Genomic DNA, 22,422 nt, shown 5'->3' on the forward strand with positions numbered 1-22,422 from the left:
GGAAAAACTGATGCAAAACAATTTTCCACTTCCACAGAGCAACTCGGTTCACACGGCAGAACACAGGAGGTCTGGGCCTGTCTGTGTGGATTAGCAGACAGGATGTGGGCTGCTTTTCTGAGCTTGGCTCATTGTGATTGCCGCAGGTTGTGAGCCAGATCGTTAGATTCTGGAATTTTGGTAGATGGAAGCAGTGCAGATGTCCTAACAAAGTACGAAAAGCACAGAGCCTCGCAGTCGATGGCCCTGTTTCTTCTCAAAGTGAAGCAGTTTAACTCTATGACTAGTAGACTTTCATTACCACCCTTTAATTCCGATTGTATAGATTTTTGGTCAGATTATAAATTTTACTTCTGCCTCTTGGAATTTCGGGAGAAAGGAAGGATTGCTATCAAGGTCTAATTGTCTCCTTCCCGGAAACATGTTAAGATCAAACGAAAGAGGTCCTTGGAAATGAATAGATGGTTCTATTGTTCACTCCATGAACCAACATTCATTAGGGCTGGCTGTGTGGAGGTAAGAGACACGGAGGTGAACAGATGAGATCCCTGCCCTTAGGGAGCGGTCCAGTCCAGTACTGTGCTAACTCAAAGCCGATCCAGGACGGGCATTACGTGGGCCCCCGGGAGGGGTTCAGAATTTCGGGCCCACCTCCGCACCTGAATCAGACTCTGTTTTAATAAAATCTTCTGTGATTTATGTACAGTTTTTATGTACAGTGATTATGACAAAGTTTATGAAGATGGTTGAGTAGTGGGGGGGGGGCGGTGCCTGGGTGGCTCAGTCGGTTATACGGCCAACTCCCCTCAAGTCATGATGTCACGGTTCCTGAGTTCAAGCCTTGCATTGGGCTCTCTGCAGTTAGCTCCGAGCCCGCTTTAGATCCTCTGTCCCCATCTCTCTCTCTGCCCCTCACCCCCTCACTCACTCTCTCTCAAAAATAGATAAACATTTAAAAAAAAAAAAAGGAAAGAAAGGAAAGAAATGGTTGAGTAGGTAGAAAAAATAATAATTACGTGGATCACTGGAGAGGCCATAGGAGTGGCATGAAGCACAAAGGAGATCGTGATTAAAAACTTTTTTTTAATTTTTGAGGGAGAGAGAGAGAGAGAGAGAGAGAGAGAGAAAGTGGGGGAAGGGCAGAGAGAGAGGGAGACAGAATCCGAAGCAGGCTCCAGGTTCTGAGCCATCAGCACAGAGCCTGATGCGGGGCTGGAACACGCAAACCACAAGATCATGACCTGAACTGAAGTCGGATGCTTAACCGACTGAGCCACCCAGGCGCGTGTCCCCCACCCCCAAATTAAAAAAAAATGTAGTTTTGAGACGGAGAGAGACAGAGTGCAAGCAGGGGAGGAGTAGAGAGAGAGGGAGACACAGAATCTGGAGCAGGCTCCAGGCGCTGAGCTGTCAGCACAGAGCCTGACGTGGGGCTCGAACCCATGAACCGTGAGATCATGACTGAGACGAGCTGGCTGCTTAACTGACTGAGCCACCCAGGCGCCCCCAATTTTTTTTTTTTAATTTGGAATTTTATTTCAGTCTCAGAGTAGTTTCTCCTTGTTCTTCTATGAGAAGAGTCTCAAAGTCAGTACTTAGTTTTAGGGGGCCTTTTCATCTGAACCCTTTGGATGGAGACATTTTCTTGGTTAGGGCTAGGACAAGAGTTCCATTCTTGGTAATCATCTGCCAACCAAGCCTCCGACACTCCATGGTACCCATCAATCAGCGATGGCTTCTCTACCAAGGGCAGCTTTTATCCCCTTGCGGTGGGCCCGCCCCAGGGGGCTGACAGCAGTATTGTGCTGCCATATTGCTCCCATATCAAGTGATCCCACGGGAACACTGAGGCGAAGCCTTCCAGCGTCAGACCATTTCAGGAGTCCCTTTCAGATATGAAGACGTTGAAAGGTGGGATTGAGGCTCGTGATGATCCATAATTACGAATGTCTGCCTTTAATCTTTCTATTTAAGGGAAATAACACCGCTCATTTCACTGAAAGGAACCTACCTACTCTGTCTTTTAAAGCTAGAGCCTGATGAAAACACTGTAATTTTCTCGCTTTTAAATATCGGAGCAGTGGTAGGTGAGGGAACCCTGAACATAGGCCTGATTTTGTCTTCCGTGACTTCCTTCTTGAGTAAATCAATTTAATTCCTTAGGGGATGGGCGGTGGGTGACAGGGAGGATTTAGTGTTCTGTGGGAGTTGGCTAGCCGTGGCCCTGGGGGCAATGTGGTTTTTCTTTTTGTTTTTTTTCGTTATAAACCGTCTGGCTCAAATCGTTCACTTCTCGATGTTGAGATAAGCTTTCCTTATTAGCGTGTACAAATTACCTCGTAGAAAGTTTGCATTTAAATCGACTCTTAAATTATTTACAAGAGCTGACGGTTGGAAAACCTACTGTACCCCATCCTGGACGCTAAAGGTCCCTGTGGGTTGTCTGGGTGGTTCATGTGGTAATCTGATCGGGTGCTGACTTCAGTGCCCCTGGCCGGTCAGGGCTGCTTCAGAACAGGACCCAGTTCACCGCGACTCTTCTCGCCGTTGTACATGCTTTTCCCTCACCTCTGTCTGTGTGCACCGCCTGCTCTCGGTGCCCCCTACGCCCCCAACCCCAGCCTCACCAGCTCCTTCGGGGCAGTTCTGCCTCTCCCCTTCTTCCTTCTGGGTTTGAAGGGTGGGGTCAGGGCAGGGAAAGATACATGGAAGTTAAAAGTCAGGGAAAGGTACACATGGAAGTTAAAAGTCATGTTGCTCATTTGTGGCCTCTGAGGCCAAAAAACTGATGGCACTTGAAATTAGTTCCTACCCTTGGCTGGCATTTTACACAGATGGCAAAGGAGGCAATTACACGCCTGAGCGGGCTGAGGGGTTTGTCTAATCCTATGTCTTGTCATGTTTAACAATTTTTACTAAATCAAAGACTTCCATTTGAGCTAAGCTCCTTTTTAAGGATGTCAGTATATATTGAAACATGAAATATTGTGTCTCTTGGCAAGGACTTTCCAAATGTATTCAATCTATCCATGTGACTCTTGGTAGAAACATAAATAAATCTTTCCAAATTAATGGATATTTGACTTAGGAATTCCCAAAGAGGATGATCCCAGAGCTTCCTTTAGTAATATAGGCTGGTGCCTCCCAGTTTTTATAGGTAACTTTTTTTGGGGGTAATGTATGACTTAAATCATTCCAGAAATAATATAATTTCTTATCCCTTTGTCATTAGTGATGGATGAATTTCTCACTGTCCTCAAGTGTTAAGAACTTCATATAAAAGAGGCACTGAATCAGAAGCCTGTATTAGATCCGCCTGGGGGCTGTTATCCAGGGGCTGTTCTCCCCCCTGCCCCCCCCTCCATTGCAACCCTGGGACATCTCCCTCGCCAGTACAAGGGCAAGGGTGCTGGCCAGGAGGCAGCCGGGACAAAGGCCTTGTACAAGAGCTACGTATTCCATTCCATGGGTGCTTATCAACTCCCACTAAACACATAATTTAAGCAAGATTCTTTATCCGATTCCTCGATAATTCCTGAAGCCCGGCAGTGGCAAAGCAGTAGGAAGGGAGCAGTTATTGGCACATGCGATGACAGAAGTTTCGGTTTGTTAGCCTGACAGGAGAGGGGAGATGAAAAAAATGCTGCACAGCGAGGGATGCGGACAGAATGTGTGCAGCAGGTCTGTCCAAGGTCTGAGAAGAGTGTATTTATTCTATTGTAGATTTTCATGGGAAAAAATGTTAAATTAAGACGTTCTATTACCCTGAAGATGATGTTTGAAGAAACGGGTTCGACTCTAAAAGAGATTTTCCACTGCAGGGTCGTTGTGATCAGCAGTAATGTACATGAAGTGCCCATTGCAAAGTAGCCATGACCCTGAGCGGTAGATTTGTATGGCTCTGGGGTCCAGATAATTAAAATGTGTGGTTCATTGTAGTTACTGAATAAATACAGTTTGAATGAATGAAATAGCTTTGCAAGCAGCCCGCTTAGGGATTTTCTAAGTTAATGGGAGTACATATCTAATAAGGATAGTGAAAATCTAAAGGTTTCCTCCAAAGCTAATTTAAACTATTATGTTCTATTTCGGCCATAGAGGAACTCTGATCCGGTTGTAAAAGTAAGTAAATTATTTGACCTCCTTTTACATAAGTGAAGATATTAACAGTCAAGGGCCAATATAACAGAAACATGGAATAGCTAGTCGATGGAGAATTTATTGTGCAGACGTATCCACAGGTCTTGTGAATAACGGGGAATATGTTAGATTGGAAGTCCAGCATAAGTGTGTGCTTACTTTGAAGGAGAGTCATGAGTCTAGTCCTTGAATGTACCTTTCTGGCTACTTGGCAGTGAATATTCCTCCAGCCCCTCTCATGAGCTTGCTCTCAGATGTGTATAAGGATAGGAGGCACTGGAGGAAAACACAGCAGTTACCAAAGGCACCATTTCATCCCTGCTATCGTGTGCATGTGTGCATACTCCAAGGAAGGTGGGTTGGAAAAGCATTCAGCAGTACTTATGAAGGGGAAAAATAGCACAAGGTTTATTTCAGAGCTTCAGGTATCTCTGAATTAAAAATGCAGCTGTAGGGGCACCCGTGTGGCTCAGTTGCTTAAGCGTCCTACTGGATTTCGGCTCAGGTCATCATCTCAAGGTTCTTGAGATCGAGCCCTGCGTTGGGGCTTGTGCTGGCAGCGTGGAGCTCACTTGGGATTCTCTCTCCATTCTCTCTGTCCCTCCCTTGCTCGTGCTCTCACTCTCTCTCTCTCAAAATGAATAAATAAACTTAAAAATATATATAGCTCTAGGATGTAGACATCAGGGAGGAGACAATTGTATTCTTTTTGGGGGAAAGTCCCCCCAAAGTGAGTGCATACATGGATGTCAGGGATTCCTATGAATCTCTGGAATGGAAGGCAACATTCCGGATGTTTGTATATTTTCCGGCACAATGGTCTTTTTTTTTTTTTTTTTTTTTTTTTACTTTTTATTTTATATTTTGAGATTCTCAAAAGTGTCTTTGACTCTGAAAGACTTATTTGATGTTTGAACTTGAATAGGCACTGACTGGTGCTATGCATAATTATTACCATTTTTACCCTTATGAAACGGATCAAAGTAGAGGTATCATTCCAGTTTAATAGCTCAGAATGCTTGGTGATGTAGCCAGCACTCCCAGTAAGTGGCAAACCTTTGAATCCAGTGGTGTCTGACATGACCTGGTCCCATTCCTGACCCCTCTGTGTGATATTATGTATGTCATATACCTTGTGTACACCTGAATTTCTCCATCTGGGAATCGAGGGATTTAAACTACATGAGCCCTTGGGACACCTGGGTGGCTCAGTTGGTTAAGCAACTGACTCTTGATTTCTGCTCAGGTCATGATCTCACAGGTTCACGAGTTCGAGCCCTGCATCGGGCTCCGTGCTGGCAGTGCAGAGCCTCCTTGGGATTCTCTCTCTCTGTCTCTCTCTTTCTCTCTCTCTCTCTCTCTCCCCCCCCCCCCCCACAACCCTCCTGTGCTCTCTCTCTTTCAAAGTAAATAAACTTAAAAACAAAACAGAAAACTACATAAACTCTTGAGGACGCTTTTAGCTTTTAAACTGATTCCACAGGGCACCTGGGTGGCTCAGTCAGTTAAGCATCTGACTTTGGCTCAGGTCATGACCTCACGGTCCATGGGTTTCCAGCCCAGCGTCAGGCTCTGTGCTGACAGCTCAGAGCCTGGAGCCTGTCTGGGATTCTGTGTCTCCATCTCTCTCTGCCCCTCCCCTGCTCACATTCTGTCTGTCTCTCAAAAGTAAACATTAAAGGAAAAGAAAATTAAACTGATTCCAAATCTGTTAATTACCTGGACTGTTTTGTAGCTTTGCCCTTCAGTCCCCCAGTACCTGTTCAGTCTTGTGGTTTTCTTGGTAGTGTGAGCTGTCCATCCGAGACACGCTTCATAGCAGCTCTGTGTTTTTCTTCTACAAATGTCTCAGTCCTTGTAAACTTACAGAGCTTATAAACTTGCAGAGCGTTTTTCTTAAAATCTCGGTGGGCTGCAGTAGACATATGATGCAAAATCCGCCTTTATAATTTTTTAGTCAAAGTTTATTTTCTGTTGCAAGGTATTAGTTTTAATATGTTTGCTCAGTGCCCAGTAAAGGAAAGTGAGACGGACCCAGGCCTCTCCTTGTTGCTTATTAGCTTACTGGGAATAACACTTGGGGGAGGGGATGCCTGACCCAAGTCTCTGTGATGCAAAGTGATAGGGACTTTTAGTGCCCCTAGGACCATGGAATTATGTTGGCTTTGGGTGAAATGCTGCACCCAGTGCATTCCAACACGTGGCTCTAGATATTTTGCTTGTCATAATTAATGGTTTTATGAGTCTCCAGGCTAGAGCCTGCAGCCAAATGCTGTTAACATAGCTCTCAGATGATGGTTCTTCTCGATAGCCTGATCTTTCAAAGCTGGAGAGGAATGACCCCAGGGGCTGCCAGTGGGGAGGCAGAAGAGGGTCCTTGGTCTCACCCTGCACTCTGGCTGCTGGTGGAAGACAGCAGGGACAGCAACAGGTGCAAGAATGGCTGCATTTCACCTTTGTTGAAAGCTGGGAAAGAAGGAATCGCAGACTCAGTTTAATTCTCTTTGGGAGTACGTTTTCTTAGATGATCACATCCCTAACTCAGCCAAAGAGTGCTGGATGTTTATAAAACTGTATGTTCTTCTAACCCCCCTTCTCAAAATCCTACCTTCCTAAGTGTGGTCTGATGATCAATCATCAATTCTTCTTCTTCTTCTTTTTTAAATTTCCAGAAGTCTGTATTCTGCACAGACTTGCATTTCCGTAGCTTTGCTGGAGTTCAGAAGTTTGAGCTGCCACTGAAGTATTGACTGTGGAGAGGAGGCGGGGTTTTCTGTCTCCAATGAGGTGCCTTCAGTGTCCGGGAAGCCTATCGCCTTTCCCAGGAGCGCTTACTCTGTGATCCGAGCAATAGCCACGCAGCCTGGTTTATTGTTTGTGGAGTCCTGTGGATCCTGAGCGGTTCACAGACGGGGAAAGAGGGCAAGTGGGCGCTGTATGATTCGGTGCTGCGCTGCGACAAGGGAGCCGAACTCTTTGATTTCTCCTGGGACACCTGTGTGGGCGAAGTTTAAACGGGGCACCCGGGTTGACCCCCGAACCTCGTTCTCCAGCCCGAGGAGTTCCCTCCGTCTGCAGCAGACGGCTGCTCCCTGCCTGTGTGGGGAAGGATGCCTGGGAGAGGAGCAGGATTACAGTATGGGATGCTAGGTATCCACCAAAGAATCGGAGTGCCTTGGTTCCGTTCTCCAAGTCCTGACAAGTGTTCCTGAAATGAACGCGTTGCTTCATTTTTAAAGTTACACCAAACCAAGTGCCGCAATGTGGCTAGGATAAAAAAAAAAAAAAAAAAAAAAAATTTTTTTTCTTTCTTTTCTTTTTGTTTCCTAACCCCTCATTTTCCTTTTCTTTGTAATTGGGTGACATAGGAGCAAGCAGTCTTGCCGCATCACGCCGTGCCTGACTCCCAGCGCTGTCTGAATTAGTGGGAAGGAGCAGGTTCGTTTAAAGGACATGGAACAGTTGTAAAACCCAGCGTCTGGTTTGCGGGGCTGTCCTTTGTCTGTAGTCGAGCTTGGTGTGCAAGAAGATGAAAAAGGAAGGCTCTTCAGGTTCTTTCAGACTCAAGTCAAATTCAGGGTCTCTCTCACGTGCTGTGAGTTGGATAAATTTCTCCTCCTTGTCCAGGCAGACAAAGAGGCTGTTCCGCAGTGATGGAGAGCTCTCGGTTTGTGGGCAGCAGGTGGAAGCAGATGATGAAAACTGGAATTACAGAACCCAGCCCAGAAAAGGTGATTTGATGTTTTTTGTTTGTTTGTTTTTGTTTAAATTCTTAGAAGTTTGCAATGTAGAATTCTTTTTCTATCGCTGATTCCCCTTCGTGATTTTTGGCCCCCTTAGGACTTTTTGTTTGTTTTCGTCTTGGAATTCGGTGTCATTCACATTGATTGTTTCCATGTCTAAAATAAAAGCGCTCTTCCAGCTAGATTCAGCTTGAGACGGTGTCCTCCTGAGAAGGGCGCAATAGCCGCCTTTTGTCTTCAGCACCCTTTCCCCTCCGCAGATCCGCACACTCAGGTGACTTTTGTGAAAAGTTCAATGGTAAAACCACCCTCACGGAGCTCTTTTCTGAAACAGTATGCTGACAAAACTCTGGGAGTCAGGAATGGTCTGCTTGCACCTTCCTTTGAGAAGATTGATGAAGTTCATGACACTTGCCACAAACAGGTGTTAGAGTGACATCAAGGAAGAGGAACACACGAAGGGCTTGCCCTTGATACTGTGGCCAAAAGGAGTTTTTGGATTTCTTTCAAGTTCCTTTTCCGACCCGTGTTTGGTCTCTGTGCCGAGGCTTGGCGTGTTTTGCCTTCCTCAAGGTGAAGAAAAATATGAGCCCCAGTGGGAGAGAGGGAAATCTTTCAGTATTTCTTAACACACCCCTGTTCTGTGTTTAGAGTTTCTGAGTTCTTCCTCTTAGACTGTTTACTGTAGAGACTGAACTGTTAAGCTCTAAAATGGTTTCCCCATTCAGTGCTGTGGCAAAGCCCGGTAGGGGGGCGCTATTTAAGTCTTACAAAGGGGTCCAGACATTCCGCGTGATTGTGTTTTCCCTGTTTATCACATTCTTCCCGTGCCGAAAGGAACCTCGCTGGAATCTTTCAGCGACCTGTTCTTTCCCTTCTTGTAGGAAACAAAACTGCTGAAACCCGAGAGAATAAACACAGTTAAATATGTGCCGATGGGCGCGGTGGTTCTATTCCACGGACTCAGGATTTCACACGGCTCTTCCTCCTGTATACTGTGTGTTAAGCCATTTGTTCTTCTCTATTAAACTGTGGCACAGGAGGGACGAGTTAATGCTCTTAGAAGATGTCAGTTGTTTATTATGTCAAGGAGGGGGTCAGCAGTGGTCCGCTGACGCTGAGCCTACATATGCAGGTTTTTAGTTCAGATGGGACATGAGTGCCACGCAGAGAAAAAGGCGTTGTGCTTTCTGGACGGAGTTGTGTGGTTTAGTGAGTCCACGAACTTTCCTCTTCTAAATCGGGAACGAGCTGTGGTTGTGGCAAACGGGTGGGTTGTCATGCTGGAGGCAAAAACGTTTGGAGGGTGGATGCAGTCGTGTTGTGGTGGTCAGAGGGTGTAGTTTTGATCCCCTTGGCCTTTGCCAAAGGGGGTTCTTTTGTGACTGTTTTAAATCCGTCACTGTCACGTTTCTGTTAAAGATGAGACGCGCGTGAGCGTGTCGCTTCAGGATTTCTACTGGAGACGCTCCATCTAAATTAACACTAAAGGGAAAGAGACTGTCAATTTGCATGTGTTCGTTTTAGCTGGGAAATGAAGCAAACGCCGTACACTTGACTTGTGAAAAATAATGACGTTCTTGTGGAGAACTGGGATGGCTTGTCAAGGGGGGGGGGGGCTCGTTTCTGCAACGATACAAAAGATTGTGCCCTTTATCCCTTAATGTCATTGGGGATACAGTCGCCCCATGAGGAGAAGTGGAGGCATGATACAGGGTGTAGATTTATTCGGTTCTTGGAAATAATCGCCTGTGGGTAATATTACCATTTTTGACATATGGAGTTGGGGGGAAAGCCTTAAAGAGCTGCCTAGAGATCATAGTGGGTACGATTCTATTCTGTTTTTGACTGACATTGGGCTTACAGAAGAAAATTGTCTCCCAAGTTTGACACGCTGTCCCAGGGGCACGTTATACCTGCTGACCCTTATTTCAAATGGCCCTTACCTTCGGAGAAATACAGAAGTGACATTTGTTGACACTTCCAGATCAAAGGAGGATAAATCTTTCAGAAAAATTATTCAGGATTAGAGTGTGTTGTTGTTGTTGTTGTTGTTGTTGTTGTTTTCCATTAGCAGCATCCAGTACAGCTAAAACTCTAGCAAGGATTCTCCATCAGTGCTAAGAATGCCCAATGGCCATACTAGGATTTGGTTGCAGATAAACGTGCAGTGGAGACATGCTGGTCCGATGGGAATTGCATAGCAGCTTTCTTTTACTTCCTATCTGTCCGTCCAGACCACATGCTTTCCTTTCAGCCTGCTCCCCAACTCCCTTTAATCTACACAGGTTTCTAAAAACCTGCTTTCCCTGCTCCCCTCCCCCACAGACAGACGCCACCCACCAGGCAGTGGCAGCTAGAGGTAGGGCAGTGTAGCTTAACAAGTTAACCTTGCTTTAGGGTAGCGTCCTGTGTCTTCCCCGCCAGCCCCCCCCCCCCCCCCCCCCCCGCCATGGTACCTCTGGTGGCTGGGGTGTCCAGTTATGCAGCCTTAGGGCTTTCTCCCTTCCATCCAGCAGCTGCCGCAAGGCCAGAGTGCCTGCCTGCTCCCTGGCCGCTGTCTCCAGGTCACATTCCTTTGCGCAGTTAGCCCACGGAATCCTTCCTGTCAGTGTGGTCAGTGTGTTGTATGTATGTTCATTTTCTAAAACAGTTCTTTGACGTTTCATTTCAGAAGTTCTTTTTGCAGGGAATGCCCATGCCGGATTGCTTACTACTAACATCAAAATAAAGTTCTTAAGCAGTTAGTCTTATGGGTATCTTTCCGTACACAAACCTATTATACATTTGTAGTTTAATGTTGCCGCTTATACTCAAGAAACTTAGTATAAAACTACAGTGCCTGGAAAATTTTTGGAGGATGTTATTATAAGATTAGATGCTATCAATAGGTTACTTTTCCCGAGTCTAAAAAGTAACCAGAGGATACATAATTGATATGTCCAAAGCAATCCCAACTAGGCCCCTGCATGTTTTCTTTTATTCCAGCCCATGGCAAGTTTCAAAACTTAAAAACTTTTGTACTCAGGAAGGTAAAAATGAATTAAGTAACAGCAGTGATCAGTTCTTATATTCTTAGTGGGATATGACCTATTATAATAGCAGAAGATGTTTTGACTTAATTAGCCATAAAAATCAAGGGTGTGAATCAGTATCCTCTTGGGTATAAATTTAGTGAATCATGAGCTGTTTTAATAGATGCCAATGTAGTAAAAAAGTGGAAGTCAGTTGTAGGTGAGACAATAGGTAGCTTTTCACATGGATCCGTGAGAGCATTTATTGAAGGAACTTCTACTACATGTGGGATACAAAGAAATATAGCACCCAGCCTGTGAAGTCGTGGAATCCATTCTTAAATGGAGAAGCAGATAAGACATCTAATGGGGAATTAAAGAGAAAATGCAGGATAATTGTGAAAACTGTAAAATGAATGGCTTAGATGAGAAGGTCCAGATAAAGATACTTTACCTTGAGCATTTTCATGTTTCGCATGGCCTTCTGGCTGTTAGCATTGATTCACACAACACTTAATGAGCTCCTGCTTTGTTTCCAGCACTGCGGAAGGTTCTCAAGGGAAACTAATGACTAGTATTTATTCTGTGCTCCCCCATCTTGCTCACTTACCCTTCTCTTGTCAAATAAAACCAAAAGAGGTGGAATAATAATGGGGTAGCCTCTCACTGAGCAAAGCATGTTTTGTTGTTTCCCCTGCTCTGTTCAGCTGGGCAGAGGGGTGATTGATGATCCTGGTATCGGCAGGTCAGTGCATAGAGAGGGTAATTGACATGCAAAGCCTCAATTTAAACCATAGTTTCATTCTCCTCTTCAGGACTTTTATCATATGTGCCAGTAACATTACCCAATTTGAATTATTTGAATTTCAGTGGTTTTTTTTTTCCGTCCCAGGAACTACAAAAAAGAGCCAGAGAACCAACAGCCTTGCTAGGTATCAGGGGTAATGAATAATCCATACACAAGATAATCAATTGTTGAGTGTGGGAGTTGGCTGTGTTTAAAGTAATTTCATCCCAGTGTCCTCCCTAGTAAAATAGTTGGCAGAAAACAGGATCCTTATTCATAATTAGATTAGCAATGATTTCAGCTATCACAACGCGGGGGGGGGGGGGGGGGGGGGGAGGCATAAAAGGCCAAAAGCAGCAAGGTCAAGATCCTGTTTCCATGTAAACAGCTGTGATTTATTTTTGATCATAAAATCTTTAAAATTGTGGGATTTAAGGACATTTTCTTCACGGCATTAAAGAAACCTAAAAAGTATTGGCAAATATTGCTAAAGTAGCCCCCCCTGCATTTGAGAGTAAAACTAGATAAATAAGCAATATTTCTTTTGAGGGTCACTAGGTACATTGGAAGAATAGCTAAATGGAGTTCATCGTGGTGTCTTAATAAAAGAGATGAGCAGAATATTCTCAGTGCAGTAACTGTAATGTTTCCCTTCTTTCTACTGAAACTGACATTCTGTGAAAGAGACGAATAGTGAGTGCCACTTAAAATTTTATCTGGTTCACTGACACTGCCCTTTATTGACCTTTGATTATTTTTTCTTTTGAAGTTGGGAATCTCTGTTGTCTTGCTGCCTTGTTTTATTGCAAACATGATCTTATTTGTTATTAAATTGGTGAAATTCTGTTGAAATGGTGTTTTATCTAATATCCTCTATTGTCTTAAAAATTTGTTGATTTGTTTTGAGAATTAGACACTTACTTAGATTATTAGAAAGAGAGTATTAAAAGAAGTAACTTTGGGGCACCTGGGGGGCTCAGTCGGTTAAGCGTCTGACTTCAGCTCAGGTCATGATCTCGAGGTTCTCGAGTTCGAGCCCCGTATTGGGCCCTGTGCTGACAGCTCAGAGCCTGGAGCCTGTTTCAGATTCTGTGTCTCCCTCTCTCTGCCCCTCCCCCACTCATGCTCTGTCTCTCTCAGAAATAAAAATAAAACTGTTAAAAAAAAAAAAAAAGAAGTAACTTATTGTCAGAGCATTCATTTGGAAGTTTGTAACCCGGTGTTCTTCTTCACTGAAATGCCTTTACTCTCGGTTTTGAAAAACTTTTTTGAAATTGCTCTTTTCAAACAGCTGTTTTTTAAATAATTTCAAAAGACCCTACACATTAATTAGTGTTAGTTTTTATAAGCCTCTTACAATTACTGTAGAATGTGTTATATTTCTACGTAATTTCAAGGGTTTTTGGTTTATACCATAATATTTTCTATCAAAGTTTTAAATAAAGTGTTTTTTTAATGACACTATTTCCTATGAAAACACTTCCGTTAATTCCAGTCTTATCAGTTTTAAATTCCTCAAGGTCTTTTGTATCTGCAGCCTCTTGTCCATCCAAACTATTCAGAGCCTGCTCTGCTCTCTCACCTTGCCTTCTGAGTGGTCTTCTACTCCTTGTTATCTTCACTCTGGTCCCCCTTTGAGCCATCTGTAAGTCTTGAGTCTACACTGTAATCAGAGTGATCTTCCCCAAATGCAAATATAGTTGGCTCACTCTTCTGTTGCAACTCCATTGCCTACAAAATAAAGCCTATCTTGCTTAATGGAGTGTGGGCCCTGCGCCCTCTGCCCCCCCCCCCCCCCACTCCCCTCCCCTCCCTGCCCTTTTTTAACTCCCCCAGTAGCAAATCGATGCATTGCTCTTGCACAGCCCTACCGTGTATCTCCCGCTCCCTGGGCCATCATGCTCCAGTCCCCCGCCTCTGCCTGCTGGCTTCCTGCTGGACCTTCTCTGCTTTCTTTAGAACTCCGTGAAGCCTTCCCTAGTTCCCAAAGGGTAGAGCTGATTATTCCCTTCTCTGTGTGATTTCTCCACCTTCTATGTACCTCGGTAATTATGTTTATTATATACTAGATTGTACTTACAGCTTATGTGTCTGTGTCTTTAGGTAGACTGAACACTTTTAGGACAGAGACCAAGTCTTATTATCCGTTTTATCCCCCAGGCTAAGTGCTCAATAAACGATTGCTTACCGGGTGAACATAACTCATCTGGGACCCTGTTAATAGTGCTGTTTGCACAGGGCACTGTGCCGAACAAGGCGGGGGGGTGGGTCATAGGTAGCCCTGTGTGCTCACTTTGTCCAATATACTGATGACTGTAACCTCACAAGTGCTCCCAACTCTGAAGTTTCTTTAAAAAAAAAAATTTTTTTTTTTACATTTATTTATTTTTGAGAGACAGAGACAGAGCATGAGCAGGGGAGGCGCAGAGAGAGACGGAGACACAGAATCCGAAGCAGGCTTCAGGCTCCAGGCTCCGAGCTGTCAGCACAGAGCCTGACGTGGGGATCGAACCCACGAACTGTGAGGTCATGACCTGAGCCGAAGTCAGACGCTTAACCGACTGAGCCACCCAGGCGCCCCCCTGACTCTGAAGTTTGAGTATCCAAGAGAGAGGATTCACTTTGGGGAAGCATAGTTTTGGTGGCAGTCTTCCGTTTCCTGTTGCTCACTCAAACTGTGTGTGAATCAAATACTTTGTAGAAACGTTTGATCACGAGTGTTTGCACCCCCAGGGAAGCTGGCTTAGGAAACAGAGATGAGGTAGGAGACCGGCTGATGCGTGTCTGACACGGCGAGGCAGCAGCGTGCTCGTGCGGTTCTTTCTCGACCGGTTCCTCCGCTTCCACCCTTGCTCTCCCTGTCTCTGGCCTCCCCCGACCCCAAGGAAGGCTAATCTTGATGGAGCAGCCTCGGTGATCTTGCAAAACATCAGCCATAAGTCATGTCATGTAACCCTTCTGTGGTTTTCCTTCTCAGCGAGTTTGATAGTCTCCACAGTGTGCGGGAAGTTCCTCCGCGGTCTGCCTCCCTCACTCCACGGCTCCCCCAGCGGCACCTTTGAGTCACATCAGGACCCTTGCTGTTGAGAGCAGGCCATGAGGTTGACCTTCCCTTCACCCAGCTATGCCCCTTTGACCGCTCCCTCTCCTCTTTCAGATATTTGCTCAAGGAGCCATCTTCATGGCCCTGTTTAAAGTTGTCACATCTTACCCTCCTCTTAGCCTTTCTAGCCCCATCTCTATTTTTCTCCAAAGCACTTAACACCATCTAACATACTATATGCTTTATGTACAGCTGACCCTTGAACAAGACAAGGGTGATGGGCACTGACCCCCATGCAGTCAAAAATCCCCATTTAACGTTTGACTCGCCGAAAACTTAACTACTAACTAAGACGGCTGCTATTGACCGGAAACCTTACCGATAAGCTAAAGAATTGATGAACATATTTTGTATATTCTGTGTATTATATGCTGTATTCTTACCTAAGCTAGAGAAAAGAAAATGCTGAGAAATTTGTAAGGAAGAGAAAATACATTTATAGTCCTGTACTGTATTTATTGGAAAAATTCGTGTATAAACGGACCTGCATGGTTCAAACTCTTGTTCGAGGGTAACTGTCTTTATTTATCATCTTTTAACATTTTTTTATCATTTTATTTATCATTTATTTAACATTTTATTTATCATTTAACAGTACTGTCTCCTAAAACTAGAACTTAACCTCTAAGACAGGAGAAGGTTTTTGTATGTTTTGGTAAGCAGTATTTCCCCAAGCCTGGCACATAGTAGGTATTCAGTAAAGTTTAGTGGAAAGAGAGAATGGTGCATGGAGCACTGAGTCAGGAAATCTAATAGTTCTGGTTCTGTCACTTGCTCATAACGTGACCTGGAACAAGTCACATCATCTGTTTAAACTCTAGTTTTCATTTTTGTAAAATGGGATAATACCTAGTCATACATGTGGGTAGGAGGTGCAGCTTTTTTATTGAATAAATGAGTGTATGTTTTCTTGATACTGTATCAGCTTACCGGTTGGATCTGGTTGTACTAAATGATACTGTCGAAGAGGTTGGCAATTATCGATAGTCAATTAAGCCAAAAGAGGTAGTTGTACTAGTGTAGAATATACTATTCTGTAGAATTCTCAGTGTAGAAACACGTGTTTTTAAATCGAATTTTCTAAAAAGTTTATTTATTTATTTTTGAAGGGCGGGCAAGGGGCAGAGAGGAAAGGAAGTGAATCTGACTGTGTAGAGCCTGTTATGAGGCTCAAACTCACCAACCATGAGATCATGACCTGAGCTGAAGCTGGACACTTAACCAACTGAGCCACCTCTAGAAATAAGTGCTTTTAGAGTACTTGTATAACTCAGGACAACCCAGCTGGAAGCTGTCATCTCCGTTACATAATCCTTCAGGTAATATGTACCACAGTTTTGATGTCAAATCCTGAAATGGTTAAAATACTCAATTGAACGTCATGTGTAGATCAGTCCAACTGCCGATAAGCATCTAATGAGGGCTTGCCATGGCTAGACGCGCTATTAATAACACGTTACATGAGAAAACTCATTTAATAAATATTGTCTGGATACCGTAAGTATCAGATAAAATAATAGCGTGATAAGCAAGGAAGGGCCACTAGGGAGTACTGAAAACCGGGCAGAGAAACAGAGGTGGTGAGACAGGGAATCGAGTGTAATTCTTCAGGAAGAGAAAGGATGTTGAAAGCACGTAGGGTATCTTGAGGTCTTGGACCCAGTATCTTTGGGTTCAAAGGTACAGGCTCTGCTGTGAGACTCTTTAGGCATGTGCGTCATACCTTACCTGAATTTGAAGCTCCTTGAAGTCTATTCTCTGTCTTATCCAGTGTTTTCACTTTGCAAGAGTAGGTATTTGTTGTGTGAACATATGGTCAAGGCAATGTTAAGGGGAAACTGCTTGGTTATGGCACACAGAATGGATTTGAGCGGTGTAGAGCCTGAGAAGCGACAAAGTGCTGAGCACTTGGAAGCAATTATATAGGCACATGAGTTATGGATAGTTATGGAGCTACAGATTTTCGTGTGAGGCTTTCTTTATTAAGGGAAGTCCCGGGATTTAAGACTTACTTGTTGGTGTCGCATAGCATCTGTGATTTTTGTAGTTATGGTCATGTGTTTTCTCGCTTTACGAAATGTGGGTAGTCCTCACATTGCATGTCTAATCTTCCTAATTAAAGATGATGTTTATGGTGACCACTATCTTAATAAATGTGATCGGAAAACTAACATGTAACCAGCAGACATATTGTTTGTATACAGAGCCATGCGTGTGTGATGCTGGGAGGCTGGAAGCTGGTTGTAGTGATCTGTGGTCTGCCCCTCTGTGGTCTGCCCCTCTTCAGCTCTAGTAAACCTTTCTCTTCTGTACCACCAAATTTGGCATCCCAGATTGTTCTCTGTCATTTATGGCTGAAATTCGATGGCTGACTAGTCATCAGAGACATTACACCAACAATTATTTATTTAGCTCTTGCTGGAACCCATCACCATGCCGGTTGCACAATACTTTGGCTACGTAAATATATATGGTACATGGTGGGCGCTTGCCTATCAGGTGTCTGAGACAGTCGCCCTTGAAGGATTTGTTAGCCGGTGTTCCCAGCTAGTGCTCCCCCTGGGCCAGTACTACCCTTTGCTAGACTCATTCCCACGATCTGGGTTTGTCTTATGGATTCTTGTGTTTTGAGAGCTTCTATTGCCAGGTAGGCTTGATAGAGAACAGCGCCTTGGGAGAGCCCCATGGAGGAGCAAGCCTCTCTCGGATTCCAGGAGAAAATGGCTTGAATTGTGAGTAACCTGGAATGACCCTGCACACAGGGCCTTCCCTAGAGCAGGCATTCATTAAGTGCCATTTTCATGCCCTACTACTTTTGAAAAAGAATGTGTTGGGGGCGGGACTGAGTGGCAGCTAATGGGAGAAGGTGGCAGTAGACTGGAGGAGGGAAGAAGATGGGATAAACAATAAGGCAAGAGGAGCTAATGAGTCTCCATACTTCTCCCTGCTGCCTTCCCTGTGCCAACAGTTTTCTAATCCGGTCTTCTAAATCGGTAAAGTAATGGTAGTCTGCTGGGACTCGGTCAAGTTCCTGGATGTGCTGTTTGCACAACTACTCGTACACTTGTAGTATTTTGAGGTTGTTTTCAGGATACAGCTTAATAAAGTTTGTATGTGTGGTTGAAAGGGTGTGGAACAAGGACAAAGGCTAATGTATTCGCTGGTTAAAATAATTTTAGTGGCGCACGTAAATTATCTGATTTGGGTTCAATGTATGTTTGTCCTTCTCGAAGAAAAGCCCATTTGCAAGTGAAAGCCACCAGCAGTTGAGATTTCCATAAAACGTATCACTCGATTTTTGTCTTTTCAGTAAACTTTAAAAGGGAGAGTAAGAGTAAATATATTTTACTGTTGATACGGTTCCCTTGCCCCTATTCCCGAAGGTTCTCGTTTACTTTGTAACTGGAAACGCCTCAGCTAAAGTAGGAACTGGGTGTCGGGTGTTTCTGGATTACATTTTGAGATAAACCAGAATTCCTACCTGAACACAGGCGTGTCCTGCTTCGGTCTTGATTGGTTGGGGATTCTTTTACAAAGCATACAAAAGACAGTTTGTGAATTTGTCTTGGTGGGTGGTTGTGGCTGGTGTTGGCTTGGTCGCTGTGGTCGTTTTGACCAGTAGTTATTTATTTACATAGTTTTTTTTTTTCACCAACAGAAAGTACCTAGAGTGCTTTGACTTCCTGGGAAAGGAACTTTGATTTTTACCTTAAAGTAATTTTATTGCAGAGTTAATCAATACCCTCTATTCCTGCTATAAAAATATCTTTTAACCATTTTTCTTTTTAACTGGCCGTCCCATTATTTGTCCTCAGGTATGAATGCCTGAATGTTGTTCTGTCCTAAGGATCCCACTTCTGTTTGATTTGTAAGCAGTTTTTGAGACACCCGGTTGCATTTGGGGCATTCTGATGGGCTACTGATGTTTTCTGAATCTGGCAACGTTGGGATTTTTCTCCGTTAACATTCCTTCGGATCATCAGACCTTGGTTACATCCCACACACTGGGTATGTGTTAGTTTATCCACTTGACCTGGGTGCTTAAGTCATTGTAACGACGGAAAGGTCACAGAGCTAGTTTTAGAGATCTTGAAGGTTATGCCTCAACTCCGACTAACAGAGGTCAGAACAGAAATCAAATCAGTAACATTTCCTCAAATTTCTGAGCAAGTTGAGCCAGGTTGCTCTATAACAAATGCTTGTTTGGGATGGAATAAAGAATCTTCTACAGTAGAACTATAGTATGAATGTCTTGAGTTTTTCAGTGCCAGAAAAAATTAATTAAAAATTTTTTTTTAATCTTTATTTATTTTTGAGAGAGAGACAGAGTGTGAGCAGGGGAGGAGCAGAGAGAGAGGGAGACACAGAATCCGGAGCAGGCTCCAGGCCCTGAGCTGTCAGCACAGAGCCCGAAGTCGGATGTTCAACCGACTGAGCCACCCAGGTGCCCCCAGGTGACTTTTAATTTTTTTATTTTAGTTTTTTTAATGCTTTATTTTATTTTACTTATTTACTTTTTTGAGAGAGAGACAGAGCGTGAGCGGGGGAGGGGCAGAGAGAGAGGGAGACACAGAATCCGAAGCAGGCTCCGGGCTCTGAGCTGTCGGCACAGAGTGCGATGTGGGGCTTCAACCCACAAATGGTGAGATAGTGACCTGAGCTGAAGTCGGATGCTTAACCGACTGAACCACCCAGGCGCCCCTACAGTTGACTTTTTGTCAATGACTCTCAAAATTTTGCCCATGTCCATAATAATAAGTACAATTTAGATTGGTTTATGGTCCACACATTGTGTATACATTTGACCGTTGAACGACATGGGTTTGAATTGCATGGACCCTCTGATACATGGATTTTTCCCCAATGGTTACAGTATAGTACTGTAAATGTATTTTCTCTTACTTATGTTTTTCTTAATAATATTTTCTTTTTTTCTAGCTTACTATGATGTAAGAATATAGCGTATAATACATACAACATATGAAATATATGAATTAATCGACTTTATGTAATTGTTAAGGCTTCCAGTCAACAGTAGGCTGTTTAGTAGTTAAGTTATTGGGGAATTCAAAAGTTACACACAGATTTTCAACTGTACAGAATGGGGAATGAGGGGAGGAGTTGGTGCGCCTAGCTCCCATGTTATTCAAGAGTCAACTGAACACACACACACACACACACACACACACACACGCACAATGAAGCAGAAGTTTTGTGAAGCTACTTCATTGTCACATGACTCCATGCAACAATTTTCTCTTCTGTTTTATTTATTTTTTTTAAGTTTATCAATTCATTTAGAGAGAGAGAGAGAGCACACAAGCAGGGGAAGGGCAGAGAGAGGGAGGGAGGGAGGGAGGGAGAGAGAGAGAGAGAGAAAGAATCCTAACGGTGCAGAGCCCAACTTGGGGGTCGAACTCACAAACCTTGAGATTATGACCTGAGCTGAAATCAAGAGTCAGAAACTTAACCGGCTGAGCCACCCAGGTGCCCCTTATTGTTTTATTAGGCAGAAAACGTCAGTCCTCACCTACCGAAGTGATGTTGTGACTCCCTTATTATATCATAGCCTTCAATGGGTAAAACACTGCTTTCAGTAGACTTCACTTCCTTGGGTAGGTTCTTAATATTCTTGTGTACCAGGTCACTCCTTCACAATGTTTAAGAGTGACAAACTAGGATGGAGTTTCTGTGAATAATCCATGGTCATTTCACTCTTGTAGAAGGGTCTCGCACCTCTGAAGTGTCTTGAGATGCAGTGTAGATTTGTGGTGCGTCTCAGCAATCATCTGCTCTGAGGACTGACTTACAGTCATGAGCATGTAAGCATTCCCCATGGCAAGTTCTCTTCTAGGTTGACCTCTGGGCCCCTCTCCCATAAGGGGAAATGCTTAAAAATTAGGCGGGACTGAGTGATTTCCAGTGTAACCCTTGTTGCCTGATGGAGCACAGTGTCACAGAGCTTGCGTTCCGCAGATGATGTGCACCTGCTAACCGACCCAGGGGAACGCTCATGAATAGCAATGTCTGAAGAATTTCTGCCTTGTTCTGGGGATTTTTCTATCCTTATGCTTACTGGCCTACTGTCTGCCCCCCCTTAGAGGAAAATCAGTTGAGAAGTTGCGTCCATTTAAGTTCCCTTTCCAGTTGTTGGACTCTAGCCTGTATGGGTCAGATATCCGATGTCTAATTGGAGGGAGAACTCATTTCCTTTGAAACATAAGGTTATTGTAAAAAAAGAAAAAAAAAACAACAGAAAACAACAACTGGTAATTGGTTAGAGATACTTTTCTAATATGGACTACATGTTAGCTGATATAAAATGTTAGAGGAATATGCCTTTTATTTATTTGTGTTTTCATATAATAGAAGCCTGCCTCATTCATCTTTCAGAATCTTATTTTTTAATTTTTTAAATGTTTATTTATTTATTTTGAGAGAGAGAGAGAGAGTATGAGTGATGGAGGGGCAGGGAGAGAGGGAGAGAGAGAAATCCCAAGCAGGCTCCACACTGACAGCACAGAGCCCAGTGCGGGGCTCAATCCCACGAATTGTGAGATCATGACCTCAGTCGAAATCAAAGAGTCAGACGCTCGACCGACTGGGCCACCCAGGTGCCCCTCATCTTTCAGAATTAGCAATATTTTCTTATGAATGTTGTTCTAAAGTATACTCTGCAGATGGAGTCGCTTTGCAGGTTATGGCTTACACGGTATTCAGACGTGTATGGTCTCGTTCCATTGTTATGACAGTCCTGTGAGATGGGCAGAAGAGGTGACATTATCCCCTTTGGTGGCAAGAAAACAGTCTCTGAAAGACGAAGTGACCTACCTGATGCCATATAGATAATAATGGTGTAGATTGGGTCTGAGGCCACTTCTTGTGACATGGTCACACCCTTTCCATGACACCGTGCAGTGTCTCTGCTCAATCCACACAGCACAGTTGAACCTTGCTTTGAGGCTTCGGGCGTCACTGCGAATAGTCACTGAACGGGTAAGAACCTGGTGATGCTCCCTGGTGGATGCTGAGATGAGTAAGTAAGATCTTTGCTTTGGCACAAAGTGGGTCTCCACTGCCTGCCGCTTGTGCCACTTCTGCTGGAAGGCTGTCGGCTCTCTTTCCCCGTGTAGTTGTGCCTGCCTCTTGTCCTCACCGCGCCCTGACTTGGTATTTCTAATTTGTTACCCTGTGTGGAGGGTCGGGGCGATCCAATTTATTGCAACAGGGTTGGTCAAAAAATGAGAATAAGATCTTGAGCCATAATCCTGTGAGTGATGCTCTCTGGTCAGAGACCATTTTGGCTTCTTGACTTCTTGACCGTATGTTGAGTGGGTGAGTTTGCCAGAAAAGTGATCTCTTGATAAGTAGGATGTGGCTGTAATAGGTAAATAAGTTTTTTCCATGTTTATCTTTTGTTGGCTTTTCTTCTTAGGACAGTTGAATGAAGCACGTGTTTGCATTAATGTTATGAAATTGTGACTTAGGCCATCCCGGTTCTTTTTGTAAATGCTAGATTTTTAAACACTTCTATAAAACCACTGTGACTTTTCAAGGAGGATCACTGCACTGTTTCACGTAATAAACAAGTGTAGCTTTGCCGCTTTTAAGCTTTGGTTTCACCATCAGCCACTT

General features: G+C 44.0%; 1 protein-coding gene across 3 annotated transcripts in view; it reads left to right on the forward strand.

Annotated features, from left to right (window-relative positions):
• The window catches only part of NHSL1 (NHS like 1), a 204,613-nt gene that overhangs the window by 66,812 nt on the left and 115,379 nt on the right, over positions 1-22,422 (forward strand). For 2 of the 3 annotated variants that reach the window (XM_053904431.1, XM_019420447.2), the window contains exon 1: positions 7,313-7,871. The exons of the other annotated variant lie outside the window; for it this stretch is intronic. In XM_053904431.1, the coding sequence (XP_053760406.1) occupies positions 7,670-7,871 (202 nt within the window). In that variant the 5' untranslated portion in view covers positions 7,313-7,669. Of the gene's footprint in view, positions 1-7,312; positions 7,872-22,422 lie in introns of those variants that run through there. 3 annotated transcript variants of the gene reach the window in all.

The sequence above is a fragment of the Panthera pardus genome, unplaced genomic scaffold, assembly GCF_024362965.1.
Source record: "Panthera pardus isolate Hobbes unplaced genomic scaffold, ASM2436296v1 HiC_scaffold_17, whole genome shotgun sequence".
NCBI lineage: Eukaryota > Metazoa > Chordata > Mammalia > Carnivora > Felidae > Panthera > Panthera pardus.